At 40.9% G+C, this 20,512-nt stretch overlaps 1 protein-coding gene across 1 annotated transcript in view; it reads left to right on the forward strand.

The window, feature by feature from the left end:
- Positions 1-20,512, forward strand: part of med13a (mediator complex subunit 13a) — a 204,798-nt gene that overhangs the window by 53,553 nt on the left and 130,733 nt on the right. The window contains 2 exon segments of the mRNA XM_059655412.1: positions 1,334-1,418; positions 8,334-8,417. Of these exon segments, the coding sequence (XP_059511395.1) occupies positions 1,334-1,418; positions 8,334-8,417 (169 nt within the window).

Raw genomic sequence — 20,512 nt, forward strand, 5'->3', positions numbered from 1 at the left:
AATCAGCCCCTTGGGCTAGTCATTGGAGACAGGCCAAACAGCTGGAGAAAAGATAGTGACAGAAATGCTTGACACAGAGGTTGGGTATACAGTTCTACAGTTCTACTCACTGCATTTTTAGATAAAGGAGAAGGATGGAAACTTGGGAATGGAAGATAGATGGAAAAGTAAATCTGCATTAACTTGTCAAACATAGCTAGGATACTGCAACATCATTTTACTGTGTTACTCTTTTGATACATTTCTTAAATGTAACAATTAAGGGGCAATCCTTAGAATCCCTGCAGTGGTTTATTCATTGAATGGATACTTTGTTAAAGATGGGATTTGTTTTAATGATTATTTTGGTATGTAATTCCTCTTGCTTACCTGTATCAGCATGAGAACTGTTTGTCAGGGATGGCCAGTCTTGAGCTTGGGGGTCACATGGCTCCATAGAATTTTTGGTTAAATAACCAGAAGAACTGCAGATGCTGTAAATCAGGATCAAAAACAGAAGTTGCTGGAAAAGCAGTGGGTTTGGCAGCATTGGTGAAGAGGAATCATTTAATGTTTTGGGTTTGGTAACCCTTCCTTTGAACTGATGGCAGCTAGGAAAATGGTGATTCCGAGGAACGGTCACCAGACCCAGATGCTGCTGTTGCCTTTCCAGCAACTTCTTGTTTTTGTTCTAGAGTTCTTGGTTCCTCTTTTGGCTTTTCCCAAGTTACATGGAGCTACAATGTTAGTTGTTACCTTGTTTATCAACCATAATTTATGGATTGAGTGCTTTATAGCCGTGTGCTGCCCTGCCACTATCCTCCCCACCCTTCCAGACAGAATGCTGGCTTGTGTGCACTAGTGGCTAGGTTACGTATTGGTCAGTAAGTTCTGAAGTGGGACGTGAACTTGGGATCTCTGGCTCTGAGGCAGCAGTGCTGTTTACTGAGCCATCCATATCTACATTGATTGTGGAGTTCAGTTACACATTTGTATTAACTTTTACTTAGTTTCAGTTAATTTTGAGAGATCGTGGTTTGCTAGTAAAGGTTCAACTCACTAATGAGTCAACATTGCTAAAAATTTAATGCTTAATTCAAATGTGGAAAAATTTAACAGGATGAAATTGTAAGCAAGAAATACAAGTGCAAATAGGATTAAGTTGTGTGAGATTGGGTTCTGAACTATGACGCACACTGATTTCAGTTGTCTTGAAAAGTGGAGTAATGGGGGAGCAGCAACTGGAATGACCCTGATTACCGTTTTCTTCTAACTAATTGCAAGTTGACGTTAGATTTTGAAAAAATTGTTTTGTCAAGAAGTTTAATTTTTGAATTGTCATTTCATTTTTCAGTGGAAGAGGAGGGATTATGGGAGCAGGGACTGTCGTATGAGTGCCGCACACTGCTTTTTAAGGCCATTCATAACTTACTGGAAAGGTATGTGCTGTATAATATCTTACAGATATTTCATATGCAATGGAGTTAGCTTGTCATGCCTATTATTGACATAGTCTGCTGTCTATAATTTTAAACTCATTTCTGATAAAGCCTCTCAAAATTATGTACCAAAACGTTGCTGCTTTGATAGCTAGTCATCATGATTGACTGACTGAAAAGTATTTTGTGTAAAATTGGGTTGGTGATAGCATTGAAAGGTTCATGTTTCTTTTGAAAATGTGATGTTTTTGTCAATTCTCTTCTGAACCAATGCTTTTAACTCAATAATTTGGTGTTACAGTTAATATAGTTATACTCTTGAATAGATGCAGAGAAAAATCTGTTGCACTTGCAATCTCTTGCAATTGTCTGTTTAACCTGAAGAGTTCGATTGAACTTCTCCTGCCACGATAATTTGTTTTGACTCTGAGTGACTTTCACAAAATGTATAAAGTAATGTGCAGTTGTGTTTTTAGACTCTACTTCAGAGTTAATTTGAGTAATAGCAGATGGATGGATGTTTCTGAAAGATGTATTGCAGTTCACCACATGCATCGTAGAGTCACAGAATAGTTTCACTGTAGAAGAAAACTGTTGGGCCCATTGTGTCTGTGCTGGCTCTCTGAGCATTTTGACTGGGTTAATGCCCCGTTCTTCCCTGTAATCTTGTGCATTGTTTCTATTTAAATGATCATCAAATGCCCCCTCGAACACCTCAATTTGAATCTGCTACTACCACTCTTCCAGGCAATGCATTCCATTCACTGTGTGAGAATTTCTTTTCCTCATCTTGCATTTGCTGCTTCTGTCAAATTTTTAAAATCTTTGCCTTCAGGTACCCAATCTTCAGGGTGGGAAATGTTTCTTCTTACTTAATCTGCAAACCTGTCATGGTTTTGAAAATTTCTATCAGACTTCCTTTCAGCAGCCTTTTCCCTGAGGAAGTCAAAAGTTGCACAACACCAGGTTGTACTCCAACAGGTTTATTTAAAATCACAAACTTTTGAAGCACTGCTCCTCTGCTGCTTCGTCTCCGAGGAAAACCATCCCAACTTCTGCAAACTGTTGTCATTAATGACTATGTTCAGCTTTGGAAACATGCTCATGGGGAAGGTGTTGGCATAGTGGTAATGTTACTGGACCAGTAATCCAGAACTTCAAGCTAATGTTCTGGATGAGCTTGAATTCCATCATGACAGGTGGTGAAATTTGAATTCAATTAAAAGAGCTGGCCTCCTATTTGTTCACTAATATCTTTTAGGGAAGAAAATTTACCGCCTTGCTTGCATATGACTCGTGATCCATAGCAATGTAGTTGACTGTTAACTGTCCTTGTGGCAATAAGTACTGGCCTAGCTGTAATATGCATATCCCTTTGAATTTCTGAAGAAGGGTCTAGGCCTGAAACGCCAGCTTTCCTGCTCCTCTGATGCTGCTTGGCCTGCTGTGTTCTTCCAGCTGTACACCTTGTTATCCCTTTGAATTACTATTGTGAATTATTGTGATGAGTGGAAGATGATAAAATGGGTATTTTTAAGCAATACCCATGTTGGCTTACCTTTACCTTTTTAACCTTTTTTTTGAACTGGGTGCAATGTTTGTTGTTCTGCAGTCCTTCGACACCATTTGAGTCCAGGGAAGACTGAAAAGTTATTTCTGGTGCCTCTGCAATTTCCACTGTTGTATTCTTGGAAACTTAGCATTTGGTCTTTTTGCTTTAGTAACTTTAAATATTGATAGCTCGTCTGATATTTGTGTATTCTCAACTAAAACTCCATTTTGCGTTGTATGGATAGAACACACAATTTACCTTTGAAAACCTTTTTTTCACTGCCCATCTATTCATTCATTGATTCTATAAATTGGATCCTTTAGGCGTCACATGCATTATTTTATAAGTTAGAAATTTCTTTGCCAAATTTTATTTTTCTCTCCTGGGGTGGAGTTTTACCTCTTTAACTTGATGTCACTTTTCAGTATAGTTAAAGGCTAGTAGTGTCATAATTGAAAGCTAGGGCATCTATGTATTTTATAATGCTCTTTTGCTAACTGATTTCTTCCTTCTCTCTCATAATCAACTCTCTTGAACATAGGAACATTGGTAAGCTGGTGAGGGAGGATTGTGCGTACAAACAGTAGCATTTTCTACATTTTTACTTCGTTTTATGATGCGTATATAAAACTCTTCAAGACACCGTTTTGGTAATTGGGAAACATGGGTACAAATTGAGTGTCAGCTATATTTAATTATACTCCATTTAAGTCAAAATTCATGTATTCAGGCTTGGACCAAAAGAAATTTTCCAGAATCTAGTCTTTCTGGCCTGTAATCAATGATAACTGATAAGTTGGCATTCTACATGTAGCCCAGACATGGTCATTCTATAAACATGTTAAACCACCTGACTGATTTAGTTGAATTATACCTAACAAACATATGGCACATAATTAAAATTCATGATAACTAATGATGCAACTTTATAGCTGAATGGTCTTTCACATTTATACCTATTTTAAGATTGGAAAGGGCCCATATTGTCCTTACTGCAGTATCCATTTCTTCTGTAAAATTATTTCAGTAGCTGTAAGCCAGTGCCAATTTTAAATTTTAGTTTTTATATGAAATCAGAAGTAAGTTCTGCAGTTTGCCAATTTTAATGTCATTTTGAACCACCTGTTTGAGCATAATCTGAAAATAATGTGTACAGTTTACCATTTACATATGGTTTATTATATTATATGCTGCAACGAGGTCACATTTTGGCTCTTTTTTTTCCAGGCTGAGAAAATGCGAATCTTTGTCGTAACTAATGACATGAGTATTGGCCTCCATAGCTCTGTTTTGTACTGTTTTCTGCTTTTGGATGTCTCCTCGTGAGAGATCAGGAATTGTGCAGATAATATTCAGCCATCTGTGATATTGCATTATATGCATTGTGTTGTTTGCATGTCTTGTCTGATGTGCTACAGGTGAAGAACCATTGTAGATTTTAAAACTTTCTTCAATCCAGTTAAGAATTGAGGCTTTTATGTCTCTTCTGATAGCTTATTCGTGTATAAAACACTGAGATGTCCATTTTATAGATTTCTTTTAAATCTGCTTTTCTGGAGTTGAGAGATTGGTTGTCAGAAAGCTGAGACGCTGCTGTTTCAATCCAAATTTCCAGTAATAAATATTACTCTAAAAGAATAATGTTCTGGCAGTAATTGGGACAGTTTTCAAAAGGAGAGGTAGACATTACAACTCAGAGTAGAGATTAACCTCCAGCCTTAATAAGCCAAGCTATCTGAACAGAAGTTTTAAATGTCAGAATTTTCTTTTGCTCAACCAGGAATGGAAGATTTGCAAGTGCTAGTAATCTGAACAAACACAAAAAAAATGTGAAATCCACTTATCTAGATAGAAAACCCTTGCTGATGTTTAAGGTATATGACACTCTGTCAGTTTGGACGAAGGATGCGTGCATCTAAACATTAATATCTCTTAATGTGTGTTGGCCAAATATTTCCAATAATGAACATAGATATGCTTGTCTCTCCCACCTGTCTTTCTCCCCTCCTGAAGTTAATAATTACATCCTGACCTATTCATGGCTTAAGCATTTGTTCTTTGGCTGGCGGTTAATATAGTGGAGTGTACTTTTATCTATTTGTGTGTAGGCAGTGGAGGTTGTTGGTCTTCTAATGAAAGTACTGAAGCCCTCTAGAGTCTTAATTCTAGCACATTTGACAAAAATCCATCCTGGATATTTTAAGGAAACATTGGCAATGCAGTCCTCGTGCATCATTGAATAATTTGTACTTTCTTGGCAGATATACTGGAATGTGTTCATGTGGATTGAAGATCTGCTTGTAATGGAGGTGTATGTTTTTAATAACTTTCATAATAACTATCAATATGATTGTCACAGTTTTTAGTGCATAAAATTACCTGCAAGCAATAGTGTCCACATCTCTTGCACCAAACTCTCTCTTTTTTTGTTGTGACAAGCTTGTCTTTGAGATTTTCCTCCTGCTTTGGCTTACCGTAAGACATCAATGAGCAGTGTGAGTCTGTGTGAGTCCGTATGTGGGTGGCCTATTTCCTTTTTGTGGATTAATTGTTGGGATGATGGCTGCTGAGTTAAGTCTTGAATTCTTTAGAGTTGTGCTTAGCTGCTTTGGTACAGGCATGTTTCCCAGGTTGGTGATGGGAACAATTGTTCCTAGTATCTTGAAGAGGGATTTATTGAGGAAACTCTTCACTGGGGTGAAAGTGATTATCCTGATTTTTTTTTCCTGAATTCATGGCCACGGCCTTCACTGACAGTATTCTATTAGACAACTTGAAGGAAAATTAAAAACTCCTGATTCTCTTGCATCCAATCCCTGGGTCTCACTGGTTTAACCTTCTTGCATCAAATACAAATAAAAGCAAAAACTGCAGATTCTGGAAATCCAAAACTGAGAGTTTCTTTCAGAATTGCTGTCAGATCGGTTGAGTTTTTCCAGCATTTTCTGTGTTTGTGTCAAGTACAAACTTTTTTTCACTTCTTGTTTCTCTTACTTCCTGTACTGCTAAATACAGTTCTGTCCCAGATTTATACTGTTCTTTGAACAGCTGTTTGCAGCTGTGATATTTGTCGCAAGGTTTTAATCTTCTCCATGACCTAATGTAAAAGCCACGCCAGTGTTGATTTATATCTGTTTTGCCCTGTAATTTTTTTTCCAGTGGAATTCCGTATTTGTCTGTAGCTTTATAAAAACTGAAAGAACTGCAGATGCTGAGAATCGGGAACAAAAACAAAGTTGCTGGAAAATCTCAGCAGGTCTGGCAGCGTCACTGGAGGAAAAAGCAGGAGGAGTCACCGGACTGAAACGTCAACTCTGTTTTCCTTCCACAGATACTGCTAGACTTGCCAAGCCTTTCCAGCGACTTTGTTTTTGTTATTGTGTTTGTCTGTCGCTTTTCCTGCTTCTTCTACTTCATTTCCGTGCTACCTTTTGCTAGCAACAAAGGTTTTATAGTTTACAATTATCAGTGAATCCTGCTGGTAAGAATGTGAGCAGTAGGTGAAGAAAGGATGGGATTGTATTCTCTTCCAGTGCTTCTCAGTTGAACAGTTTACTCTTTTTGTATTTGTGCAGTAGAGGCTGGGACGTTGGATGCCTTCAAGGCAGAGATCGACAAATTCTTGATCTCAAAAGGAATCAAGGGCTACAGGGAGAGTGCAGGGAAGTGGTGTTGAAATGCCCATCAGCCATGATTTAAATGGCGGAGTGGACTTAATGGGCCAAATGGCCTTACTTCCACTCCTATGTCTTATGGTCTTAAAATGTAGTTGTTAAGTTAAAGAACTGGAAGGTGACTGGCATCCATGGACTGACACCACTAAAAAGTTTCAGATTAGTCATCTAAATAACACCAGCAAATTATAGAAAGCTGTGCTACCTAATGTAGAAGAAGACAAGAGTTTATACACCAATAGGCTAATGGTTGTTCAATGAGCTAAATTTATTTTCTTAAGCAGGAAAATCTGTTTCGCGTAGAATGAAGACACTGCACTGATGTCAGGCATGGCTTCAAATTATGTTGGCTACTTATGCTGTAACTTTGAAGCTATTGCAAACTAAATGTTTCTATTTACATTCTGAATTATCAGTCCTCTGTGTTTTATTTGCTCTAGTGGTTAGAGGCAACTATAAATATTCAGCTTCAAAAATTGTGAATTTACAGTCAGTTGTCTAGTAATTTTTACACAATTATTTTCACCTCACACTGCCCATAAGCAAGCAAACAGTTTGTCCTCTGCCAACAGCCTGAAATGATCTCCTCCTCTCGTCCTCGTCCTCGTCCTCTTCCTTCTCCTCCTCGCCCCACCCCAACACCCACACACATTTGAGGAAGTTTTATTTTTTCCTCTCTGCGCTTTGTGCTTTGCTATGAATAAGCAGTCTAAATGATGTTTTTTTAAAAGTGGGATTTGGCCTCAGGAAATTGCTGTGTACTCTGTTTCTTATGCAACTTGGCCAGGGTTTTAGCATGGCGTAACAACATATAATCTATAGGACTTTTTTCTGTAGTAAAAGGGTAATGAGAAACACAGATGTTCATTTTCTGAGGCAGTGCTGTCTGTTTTTCTTTTAAACTACGCTTGTTACAGCTCATTTGAAACTGTAACTGCTGAAATGACCGAAGACCTGTAGAATTCCTATTCTCTAGCCAGTCCCCAGTGTATGCTGTCTTAAACTGAAACTGTTCAAGATCTTGCCTCAGTAGCCTGATCAATTTTTTTTCAAATAAGAAACAAATCCAGACAGTTTGAGAAAATCATTAAAACAAGTGAGCAAGATCTCGCACTGGCCACCCTAATTCTGCAGCTGTCATTGCACGCCATCTGTGGAACTTACTATAATATATTGGTGAGCTTTTGTAGTATATCTTTGTTAAGATGTAATTTTATTTTTTTGAGAAGCTGACAAACAATGAATAAGTAAAAGTGATTGAAAAGCTGTCAAAAAAATATACAATGTATTTTGTGCATTTTAAATCAATAAAATAGCATGCTCAGTTGACTTAATTTTGAAGCAGAATGAGTGAATAAAGGGACTCTGAATCATTAGTTTTTGTTTTGCAACATTTTCTTAACTTCTGTTACATTTGGGTCTCTCCATGAAATGTTTGAATTTATCCTAAGGAATTCACCACTTGAAAGTAAATAAGAACTTGAACCAAGTGTTTTTGGGCCTCCCTTTCTCTGATTAATGTCTGTGATAAGATTGACCCATTGAGCAGGAGCTCTTACATTATCAAGTTTCTTGTGTTATTCCTTTGTAGAAACGTTTTTGTGTATGTTATCTTGAATAAATTTTCCAATTTTACAGTTCAGATGCTGTTTGATCCACAACCTTGTGTTCCCTATTTTTCCTTTAAAGGTGCTTGTTGAACAGAAACTTTGTGCGAATTGGAAAGTGGTTTGTAAAGCCATATGAAAAAGATGAGAAACCGGTGAACAAAAGGTAAGAATGATGATTCTTGCTGCAGGACTGCTTTCTGTTTTATGTAAATCTGTGAAATCCTTGGGTTTGTGCTGAAATTTCTACATTTCATAATGCTTTTCTAGATTATTTCTTTTAATCTGGACATTGCTGATATTTGTCATTTCTGTAGTCTTGACAGTCTTGGGCTAGTCCTGGATGAGTTATTTCCTATATACATGTTTAATGCACACATTTTTCATTGCTCGAATTCAAAAGCATTCTAAACATTGGCCTCTTGAATTGTAATGGACTGCTGTTTTCCTCTCCTGGTGACATAGACAATTTCCTCAAGTGTTCAGCATCTTCTACCACTTATTGAATCATGGGAATTTCAAAGATTGCAACCAGGAAGGGGGGAAAGAACTCATATTTTCAGAATGCCATTAATTTGAAAAATTGGTATGAATTGTGTTAGATTCCTTGTTCAACAGTTAAAACTAGAAATTTTTTCACCATCCTTTTTGTCCATGTGACACCCAACGTGGCATCAGCATGTTTATTCCAAGAACTGGCAGTTCATGTTCATACCTGGAGGAGTGTCTGCAGCTGCACCACCTCTGGCTTTCCTCTGGACATATTGGATGTTGCAAATTTGATTTAGATGGTGCTTGAAAAATGTTGCTTGTCTTCTTCTGGTAGCGTTCTCAAAAAGGTGGTCTTCAATGGAGGTGTCAGTTTAAAAAGAGTCAAACAAACCTTTGTGTTGAGCCAGCTTATCATAGAAGATCTGCTTGGGGATCCTCTAATCAAACATGTAGGAAATGGAGGAACATAGCAGGGTCAGGCAGCATCAAAGGAGCAGGAAAGTTGACATTTCGGGTTTACACCCTTCATCAGGACTTGAGTGTAAACCCGACATGTCGACCTTCCTGCTCTGATGCTGCCTGACCTACTGTGTACCTCCAGCTTCACACTGTATTGATTCTGACTCCAGCCTTTGCAGTTCTTGCTATCTCCATGTAGGAAATATGATTTACCATCTAAGTTCTGTTGTCTTTTTGGAGGGTGTTTCCCATGCTATTGAGCCAGGCATGATCGAGGACTTCTCTATGATTTCGTCCTGCCAGTGAATTTTTAATCTGGACCTTTTTGATCTTGGAAGCATTCCAAACTTGTGTTTGTAGTGTACCCAGGATTCTGTTTTTACAGCAAGGGAGCAAGCACATTAATCTGGTAGAGTTTGATTTTAGCTTTCTACTTAATGCCTTGCTGCTTGCCGGCATGATCATTAGAGTTGACCTTAGACAAAACTTGCTTTCTAGACGTATGCAAGAGCATTTTCAATAGCAGCATCTCTGAGGGGACACTGCTGAGATAAGAACTTTTTTTGCAGCTTTAAGACTGGTGCTGTCGATGTTTATAGTCGTTCATAGCACGTTCCTAGTACTGGATAAAACATAAACAACGTTTCCAAAACTCAGCTTTCAGCACTGAAATTTCAAAGGTTTTGACATCACTTGAGAATTGATCGGAATGAATGGAGGGTTGCTTGCCCGCTGGAATGAAAAATAAATTGCACTTGCAACTTTTCCTTTGTACCTTTTTGTGAGTGGGTTACTCCCAGTTGTAGGTTCATGGTCAAATGCTATTTTCTGATCCCTTGTCCTTTTGAAACAGAAACAAAATTATTGTTTCCAAAAATTTCTTTCTTCATGTTAGGCTGTGACTAAAACTACAGGGTATGGTTACTCTAGGGTCTTTTAATCTTCCTTTTGTGTTCTGACTGAAGATCCTTAAAATATAATTGATTTTATACAAAATTCCAACAGAATAGGATTCATTCTTCATGACATAATGTGTCTTTACACCGGGATAGAATGGATATAGTGCTTGATGTTGTGACATACGTGGTTGTGTATTTGTGTATGCTCCATTTTGGAGTTGTCATTATCATTGGGTTTGTGGCATCTGTCTTGTTCAGTCAAATATACTTGTAAAAATGTCATCCAGGTCAGTTGAAATTCAGACAATCTTGCCTTAGTTTCAACTTTTAAAACTTTAGTTCTCATGTCTGCATTGTAACATTTCACAAAAGTTGGAAACAATTTGGAAAAATTGAATCTTAGCAGCGATGCAATTATTTAAAAAAACAATCAAATGAGGCATGATTAAACTTTTTTTATTGTCTGAAACAATAGTTTTTAAATAAATTCATTTGTGGGATGTGGGTGTCATTGGCTGGCCAGCATTTATTGCCTGTCCACTGTTGCCCTTGAGAAGGTGGTAGTGAGCTGTCGCCTTGAACCGCTGCAGTGTGCCAGCTGTGGATTGATCCACAATGCCATTGGGGAGGAACTTCCAGGATTTTGATCCAGCGACACTGAAGGAGTGGCAGTATATTTTCAAGTTAGAATGATGACTGACTTAAAGGCGGACTTGTATCTAACTGCTTGACTTGTCCTTCCACATGGAAGTGATTGTGGGTTTGGAAATGCTGTCTAAGGTCCTTTGGTAAATTTCTGTAGTGCATCTTGTAGATGCAACTGAACGTTGGTGTTGGAGGAAGTGGATGTAGTGCCAACGAAGCAGGCTGCTTTGTCCTGGATGGTCTCAAGCTTTTTGACTGTTATTGGAGCTGCACTTGTCCAGGCAAGTGGGAGTATTCCATCTTACTCCTGATTTGTGCCTTGGAGATGGTTGACAGGCTTTAGGGAATTAAGAGGTGAGTTACTCGCTGTAGTATTCCTACCATCTGACCTGTTTGTGGTGAGCCCAGGTGAGTTTCTAGTTGATAATCCCCAAGATAGCGAGTTTTGAGAAGATTTGTAGCTCAAGTTGAGTTTCTGGATGTGAGTTTGCTCGCTGAGCTGGAAGGTTAGTTTTCAGACGTTTCGTCACCCTTCTAGGTAACATCATCAGTGAGCCTCCGACGAAGCGCTGTTGTTATGTCCCGCTTTCTATTTATCTGTTTAGGTTTCCTTGGGTTGGTGATGACATCACCAACCCAAGGAAACCTAAACAGATAAATAGAAAGCGGGACATAACAACAGTGCTTCGTCGGAGGCTCACTGATGATGTTACCTAGAAGGGTGACGAAACGTCTGAAAACTAACCTTCCAGCTCAGCGAGCAAACTCACATCCAGAATCCCCAAGATGTTGACAGTGAGACTTCAGTGATGGTTACACCATTGAATGTCCATAGACGGTGGCTAGATTGTCTCTTAATGGCGATTGTCATAGCCTGGCATTTGTGTGGTATGAATGTTACTTGCCACTTGAGCCCAAGCCTGGATTGTAGCATTTCAGCATGGACTGACTGCTTCAGTATCTGCGGAGTCGCAAGTGGTATTGTGAACGTTGTGCAGTTAATAGTGAAAATTCCCACTTCTGATCTTATGATGGAGGGAAGTCTTTGAAGCAGCTGAAGATGTTTGGGCCTAGGACACTACCCTGAGGACCTCCTGCAGAGACGTCTGGAGGTGAGATGACTGACCTCCAACAACCATGCCCACCTTCCTGTGTTTCAGAGATAGTAGGAACTGCAGATGCTAGAGAATCTGAGATAATAAGGTGTAGAGCTGGATGAACACAGCAGGCCAAGCAGAATCAGAGGAGCCGGAAGGCTGATGTTTCGGGCCCAGAAGATTTTCTGAAGAAGGGTCTAGGCCCAAAACGTCAGTTTCCCTGCTCCTTTGATGCTGCTTGGCCTGCTGTGTTCATCTAGCTCTTCACCTTGTTATCCCATCTTCCTATGTGTTAGGTTTGTCCTTGGTACCATTGATTCCAGTTTTGCTAGGGCTCCTTAATGCCACGCTTGGACAAATGCAACTTTGATGTCATGGACTATCACTCTCACACTTCACCTCTGGAATTCATCTCTTTGGTCCATGTTTGAATTAAGGCTGAATATTAGTCAAGAGCTGAGTGGCCTTGGTGGAGCTCAAACTGAGTGCTGCGGGGCAGGTACCGCTTGATAGCACTGGTGATGTCATCTTCCATCACTTCACTGATAATTGAGAGTAGACTGGGGCGATAATTGGCCGGGTTGGATTTGACCTGCTCTTTATGTGTAGGACATGCCTATGCAACTTTCCACTTGCCTGGTAGATGCCGGTGTTGTAACTGTACAGGAAGAGCTTGGCTAGGGCAACGGCAAGTTCTGGAGCATAAGTTTTCAGTACTATTGCAGTATCCAGTGTTTCCAACCATTTTTGATGTCGAGTGGAATGAATTGAAATGGCTGAATACTGGCATCTGTACCGCTGGGGACCACTGGAAGATGCTGACATGGATCATCCACTTGGCACTTCTGGCTAAAGATTGTTCAAACTTCAGCCTTATCTTGTGCATTGATGTGCTGGGCTCCTCCATCATTTTAAAGATGGGGATATTTGTGGAACCACCTCCTCCAGTGAGTTGTTTAATTGTCTATCAGCATTCACGACTGGATGTGGCAGCACTGCGGAGCTTATGTCTGATCCATGGGTTTTGAGGTTAGCTTACCTCTGTTGCTTGCTGGTTATGCTGTTTGGCTTCACCTATGCCTGGTGCTGCTCCTGGCATGCTCTACTCCAGTCTCCGGTGAACCAGGGTTTGGCCCTGACTTGACGGTAATGGTTGAGTGGGAGATACGCCAGGCCATGAGGTTACAGATTGTGCTGGTTATGCTGTTTGGCTTCACCTATGCCTGGTGCTGCTCCTGGCATGCTCTACTCCAGTCTCCGGTGAACCAGGGTTTGGCCCTGACTTGACGGTAATGGTTGAGTGGGAGATACGCCAGGCCATGAGGTTACAGATTGTGCCTGAGTAAAATTTTGCTGCTGTTGATGGCCCACTGCCTTATGAATGCTCAATCTTGAGTTGCTAGATCTGTTTAAAGTCTGTCCCATGTGGCACATTGATAGTGCCATACAGCATAATGGGGGTATTCTCTATGTGAAGGCGGGTCGTTGTCTCCTCAAGGACTGTGTGCTGGTTGCTTTTACTGATTTAATGTCATGACAAATGCACCTGTGGCTGGCAAATTGGGAAGGATGGGGTCGAGTGTATTTTTCTCTCTAGCGTACCTACTAGAGAAGGTGCAAAACTTGACCTACTCTTGGGGAAATAAGGCAGGGCAGGTGGCTGAGGTGTCAGTAGGGTTGACCTTGGGGCAGTGACCATAATTCTATTAGTTTTAAAATAGTGATGAAAAGGGATGGGCCAGATGTAAAAGTTAAAGTTCTAATTTGGAGGAGGGCCAACCTTGCGTCATACTGTCAAGAACTTTCAAAAGTTGATTGGGAGCAGATGTTCACAAATAAAGGGATGGCTTGAAAAAGGGAAGCCTTCAAAAATGAGATAACGAGAGCCCAGAGACACTGCTTTCCTGTTAGGGTGAAGGGCAAGGCTGGTAGGTGTAAGGAATACTGAATGACTAGAACAATTTGAGGTTTTGGTCAAGAATAAGAAGGAAGCATATGTCCAGTATAGATAGCAGAAATTGAGTGATTCCCTGGAAGAGTGTAAAGGCGGTCGGAGTATACTTGGGAGGGAAATCAGGAGGGCCGAAAGGGGATATGAGATAGCTTTGGCAAATAGGGTTAAGGGGAATCCAAAGGGGTTCTACAAATCCACTAAGGATAAAAGGGTAAATAGGGAGAAAATAGGGCCCTTAAAGATCAGCAAGGCCACCTATGTGTGGAGCTGCTGGATATGAGGGTGATACTAAATGAATATTTTGCATTAGCGTTTTATTGTGGAGAAGGATGTGGAAGATAGAGAATGTGGGGAAATAAATAGCGATCTCTTGAAAAATGTCCGTATTACAGCGGGGGTCGTGCTGGATGCCTTAAAACACATAAAGGTGGATAAAATCCCTAGGACTTGATCAAGTGTACCGTAGAACTCAGTGGGAAGTAAGGGCAGTAATTGTCTCTTTCCTGAGATATTTGTATCATAACTAGCCACAGGTGAGGTGTTGGAAGACTGGAGGTTAGCTAACATAGTGTCACTATTTAGGAAAGGTGTTAACAAAAAGCCAGGGAACTATAGACTGGTGAGTCTGACATTGGTGGTGATCAAGTTGTTGGAGCGAATCCTGGGGGATGGGATTTACAGGTATTTGGAAAGGAAAGAACTGATTAGGGATAGTCAACATGGTTTTGTGCATGGGAAATTGTCTCACTAACTTGAGTTTTTTGAAGAAGTAACAAAAGGGGTTGAGTACAGAGCAGTGGACTTGATCTATAAGGACTTCAGTAAGGCATTGAAAATGTTCCCGATTGTAGACTTGTTTGCAAGGTGAGATCACATGGAAAAGAGGGAGAACTAGCTGTTTGGATGCAGAACTTGCTTGAAGGTAGACAGAGGGTGGTGGTGGTGGAGGGTTGCTTTTCAGACTGGAGGTCTGTGCCACCAGGATCAGTACTGGGTCCACTGCTTTTCATCATCTGTATAAATGATTTACATGTGAACCAAGGAAGTATAGTTAGTAAGTTTGCAGATGATACCAAAATTTGAGAAGTGGATAGTGAAGAAAGATGGGCTGAGGAGTGGTAGATGGAGTTTAGATAAATGTGAGATGCTACATTTTGGAAAGGCAAATCAGGGCAGGGCTTATACGCTTAAAGGGAATGTCCTAGGGAGTTTTGCTGAACGAAGAAACCTTGGAGTGCTTGTTTGTAGTTCTTTTGAAAGTGGAGTCACAGATAGACAGGATAGTGAAGAAGATGTTTGGGTTTGGTATGCTTGCCTTTATTTATCAGTGCATTGAATATAGGAGTTGGGATGTTATGCTGTGGCTGTACAGGACATTTGGTTAGGCCACTGTTGGAATACTGCGTGCAATTTTGGTTTCCCTGCTATAGGAAGAATGTTATGAAACCTGTAAGGGTTCTGAAAAGATTTACAAGGCTGTTGCTAGGGTTGGAGGGTTTGAGCTACAGGGAGAGGCTGAATAGGCTGGGGGTATTTTCCCTGGAGTGTCAGAGGCTGAGGGGTGACCATATAGAGGTTTGTCAAATCATGAGGGTCATGGATAGGGTGAATAGACAAGGTCTTTGCCTGGGGTGGGGAGGCCAAAACTGTAGGGCGGAACGATTTGGAAGGAATCTAAGGGGGCACTTCAGGCAGGAGGTGGTGCGTTTATGGAATGAACTGCCAGGAGAAGTGGTGGAGACTGGTACAATCACTACATTTAAAAGGCATCTGGGTGTGTGTATATGAATAGGAAGGATTCAGAGGAATATGTGCCAAATTCTGGCAAATGGAACTAGATTAATTTAGGATACTTGGTCAGCATGGATGGTTTGGAGGAAGGGCCTAAATCTGTGCTGTATATCTCAGTGACTGTGTTGGTCTCCTCAACATCTGCCTTGACCTAGTTACCAAAAACAACTTTTTCCTTTTTGAAGATGTCTCCTGTTCTATGCAAGCTCACTAACTGTAGTAAACTGTTTTCCTGACGTTAGTAGCATTCAGTGTATTGAAGTGTGAAAAAAATCAAAAATTTAAGTGAGGTACCAGAATGATGCGGGCAGGTGGATTGGTGTGATTCTGAGGCTTGTAGAACAGAAAGTAATAGTTTTGACACCTCATCTCAGTTGATGTCAGCTGGGGTAGGCTTGGGCTGAGATGTATTTTTGTGGAGGAACAGATGATTTGTCCCAATTTCTATCCGTTAACTGTTGGCTTCCTCAAGCAGATGCTGCACTATTTTCTGTAACTGGGTCCTTGTGCTTTAATTTCTACTTGTACCCTGGGAGGAGACTCATAGTATTGAGCTCTGATTTTCCAAAATGCGGATGGGGGTATGGAGTCGTCAGCATCTTTTATGGCCGCGTAGCAATGGCCAAGGATGTTCGGACATCTGATGGGACAGGAGATGTGCTGGTGGAATCTTGGAAGCATATTCTTGAGGTAGGCCTGATTGAAGTCACCAGCTACGATGAACAAGGCTTTTGGGTATTGTGCCTCAAAACTGTTTTAGCATTATATACTTTCTGAAGCACTCTCTTCGCTTGCGCCTGGGCTGAGAATAGATTGCTGTTAGGACAGTGGGGGTGAACTCATGGGTAGGTAGTATGGGCAGCATTTCACTGTTAAATATTCTAGGTCTGGGGAGCAGTGACTTGCTAGGGCCACCATGTCTGAGTGCTATAAGGTGTTGGCTTAGGAGGCAAATCTCTCAGCTCCTTGCCTTGCCCGAGGATGCTGAGTGTTCCATTTGGTAAATGGAGAAGCCCTCGGGTTGCAAGGCACAGTCAGCTGTAGTGGGGGTGAGCCATGCCTCTGTGAAACAGAGCAGACAACAGTCCTTCGATCCTCAGTGAGAAAGGTTCTTGTATACTGGGCATTTAAGTACTTCGGATGTTTTTACTACATTAAACGTGATATACAAGCAGGATTTCCAATTTGTGTCTGCTGTTCTGAAGGTGACTAATAATGGTTAAACCAAACAGTCTTGCTGTAAGTGGATTTATATCTGAAAGCTCTGTAACGTGAATATTTGATTAGCTAGAATAGCACAGCAGTTTTCAAACCATTCATGTAAGATTAATCCTTTATAAACCCTTCCAAACCGAGAAATAGGCAAACTGTTGGGAATAGCTTCCGTACTACTGTGGGCGTATTTCTGTTTGTTATGCAAGTGTTCATCTTGTCTGTATTTTGCATCTTGCTTTTCAATTTCATGTGACCAACCCAAATTTGCAGTGGCACACTTGATTGACAAAGTATTTTGAGGAATGGCTGTGGTCATAAAATGTGATATATAAATGCTGGCATTACATTGGAAATCCATCAGTAAAAGTAAAGGAAATGTAAAGTTTTGAATATGTTATTCTCCAGGACACGCTCATACACTCAACTCAGTTGCACAATCTCTAGCTCCAGCACCACCACCCCCCCCCCCCGGGGAAAAGTATTGTATTTTACATTAGGAATTAAATCCAGCTACCCGAAGGAGAATGAAACAGACCTGTCACATGAATTTTAAAGAGCAGGGGAGACATCTCTCAATTTGGCCAGTGACTGAACTGTATAATTGATGTGGCTGGATGCTCTGGAGGGGCTGACAGCAAATTGGATGTACATCTGATTCCTGACAGAAATAGGTAAAGACACCAAGCTGCATGATGTCTTCAGTGACCCTGCAGACGGAACGCAACATAGACCCGTCTGGCTGTGACCAGGTGTATCTAATCAAGAGTAGATTTCCTGTTTGTGTCCCGAACATTCTCAGTCAGATCTATCAACATCATGCTGGTGATCTGGCTGGCTGACTGCCACCTGCAGGATGACCAGTGGATCGGTAAGAGAACGTGGAAGCTGAGCGTAAATCTGTTGATTCCAGAACACATTGAGGAATTCAAAAGGGATTACGTGGGTTGGAGAACTACGAAACACCACGTTGACTGAGTCTCCAAAATACTGATGAGAAACAATCACGGGGCACATCAAGAGGTTCTTCAGCCTCATAGATGGTCGGGTGGCAAGACAGAGGTAGACAAATCTGTCCAAACCCACAAGAGCATGCAGAATTCACTTCTGATGCATGTGATGAGGGTTCATGTCCAGGGGGATCTTCTGGAGGTAACCAGTCACCCACCCTTGTTCTTTCCCTCGAAGTTCAAAATAATCTTTCTGATCCAGGGTCCACTCACTGGAGGAGAATGAGATATGCGTGTGTTTCTTCTTCCAGAAGGTGCACAAGGAGAGCTCTGATCAGCAGCTGGAAGGGAAAAAGACAGCTCGGTAACGTCATCTTAGCCAACGTTTTGAGGATCAGCAAATCCTTTTATGCCAGACTGTATGACACAAAGACCACAGACAGCATGACCTTCAAGTCATTCCTGTCCTCTGAAATGAAGATCTTAGATGACAGCACACTAGAGAGGCTGGACCAGCTGTTACCTCTGGATGACCTGACCAAGGCCCTTTGAATAGAATAAAACCCCCAGAACTCTGTGGGACTTAATTGGCCAGGACCTGCTGGAGGTGTACAACAGTATGCCTCTGGCACGTAGCATGTGCGATTTCATGAGGAAGGGTATCATCACCCTCCTCTACAGGTGGGCAGAGGAGAGGGAGGAAATGCGAAATTGATGACCAGTATTGCTGTTGAATATGGATTAGAAAATCCTGTCAAGTCATTGCTGACAGGGTCAGATATGCTCTGGAATCGCTGATTCACCCTGACCAAACCTCCGCTGTAACAGACAGGAAGATCTCTGGAATCTCTTGCGCTGTTCAGGAATATGATTGCCTACATGATGCAGGACAAGGAGGATATCTCCCACATCAGACCAGACCAGGAGAAGGCCTTTGACAGGATATCACACACCAACACAAGGGACGTATTCTCAAAAGTCGACCTGGGGAGGGAATTTACAGTTGGATCTGACTACACCAGCATTAGATTGCATTTTCAGTCTGTGTATGGGAATTAGAAAGCTTCCGGATCAGATCTGGAGTCAGGCAGGGCCATCCACTCTGTCCTGCCTTTTTTCTTTCTTGTTTAGAAACATTTGCTGAATCCATCAGGAACAATACAAGTTGAGTGAGGTGACTATTCCAGGCCATGGAAGCCTGCAGGGCAGAGCCTATCTGTATGTGAATGGCATGGCTGTTTTCTGTCCTGATCTGTTGTCAGTGCACGGACTCCCAAGCATCAACACCAATTTGAACTGGGAGCCAAAATTGAGGCAAGAGTAAGGCTATGTTCTTTTGCGAGCCATACGAACTGATCCTTTATCCCCTTTGCCATCAAGACAGATTACCTGAATGTCCTGGGATTATGGATCCGAGTGGCTGGGGTGTGCACCAAAATTTGGGAGGAGCATATATTGCCAAGGTGAGGCAGAAAGTGGGCTTCTTGCAGCACTGCTGCCTTTCCATTGTGGGTTGTAAAAACAAAAAAAAGCCTGGTAACTGATGTGGGGGTACTCTGAGTGTAGTTGAATGTGGTGTAGACCTGGCCCATTCCCCAAGCCTAGGCCACTATAATCACTGGGCAAAGATGGACTATGTAATATAAATACTTTTCCTGCATGAATTAAAATGCCTTTTTTTGCAACTGTGTGGTAGCTCTGTGGGATGTCAAATTCTAGTGTGTCATTTTTGTCTTTTTTTTTGCTTTGTTCATAGATTGCACAGAGTGTATGGAGAACCTATGATGTGTACTTGTAGATATTTTTGTGGTTATAAGAAAGTATACTTATTAATTAAAAGAAGTCTGGCCATTTTGACTTTGCTGTTTTGTGGGAGCTTATATTATGTGCCGATAGGTTGTCATGTCTTTCTTTACACCAGTCAATACAAATGTACTTAATTGCCTTGAAGTCCTTTGGGATACCCTGAGGTTTTGAACCTGTGTTCTGAGGTTGTCTTAACAGTTGAGGCAAAAAAAAACTCATCCCTGTAAATGAGAGAGCAAGTCGCAAAGCCAGTGTCTGCACTCATTTTGACACAAGTGACTTCAAATGTAATAATTATAACTGTTAATCTTCAAATCAAGTCTGGCTTGACATCACATGATGCAATGTGACCTAGATTGTCAACTTGCTGAATACTCATCCAGCAGTGTTGGAAGAAATCATTAAATTTAATCTTCTCTTTGAGAAGCAAATCTGAGACAAAGAGACTTTGTGAATGAACAGCAAGCTTATAACACAAAACTACATTCCAGCACCTTCTGTGGTGCTCACTGTTCCTGTCAAATGCCAGGGCTGTCCTGATATATCATTGCAAGTTTTTAATTTTTAGAATTTTTGGGCATTTATTTTTATCTTCCTTACAGAGCAGGGCAGTAGTTATGCCAATTGGCAAGCCCTTTCTGAGGTCATGTTGGGTGCTGTGCAGTGCATATTTGCTTGCTCATTTGTTCTTTCCCATGTCCAAAGGTCTTTCTAGCTGCTGGCTTCCTGTTTGGTCAGATCCCAGTTCAGAACACTCTACATCAATATTGTTAAGTAAAAATTTATTCTCAGAAATTTAGTTTATAACCAAGAAGCAAATCACCACCTTGCACTCGGGTAGTAAAGCAAGCTAAAGATGTGGTGAAAAATAAATTGACTGGAGAAAAATTTAACAAACATGCTCAGTAAGGGATCAAAGCTAATTGTTCACAGATTACCATTGTACTAATTGAAAA

This window comes from Stegostoma tigrinum, chromosome 27, assembly GCF_030684315.1.
Source record: "Stegostoma tigrinum isolate sSteTig4 chromosome 27, sSteTig4.hap1, whole genome shotgun sequence".
NCBI classification, from domain to species: Eukaryota; Metazoa; Chordata; class Chondrichthyes; order Orectolobiformes; family Stegostomatidae; genus Stegostoma; species Stegostoma tigrinum.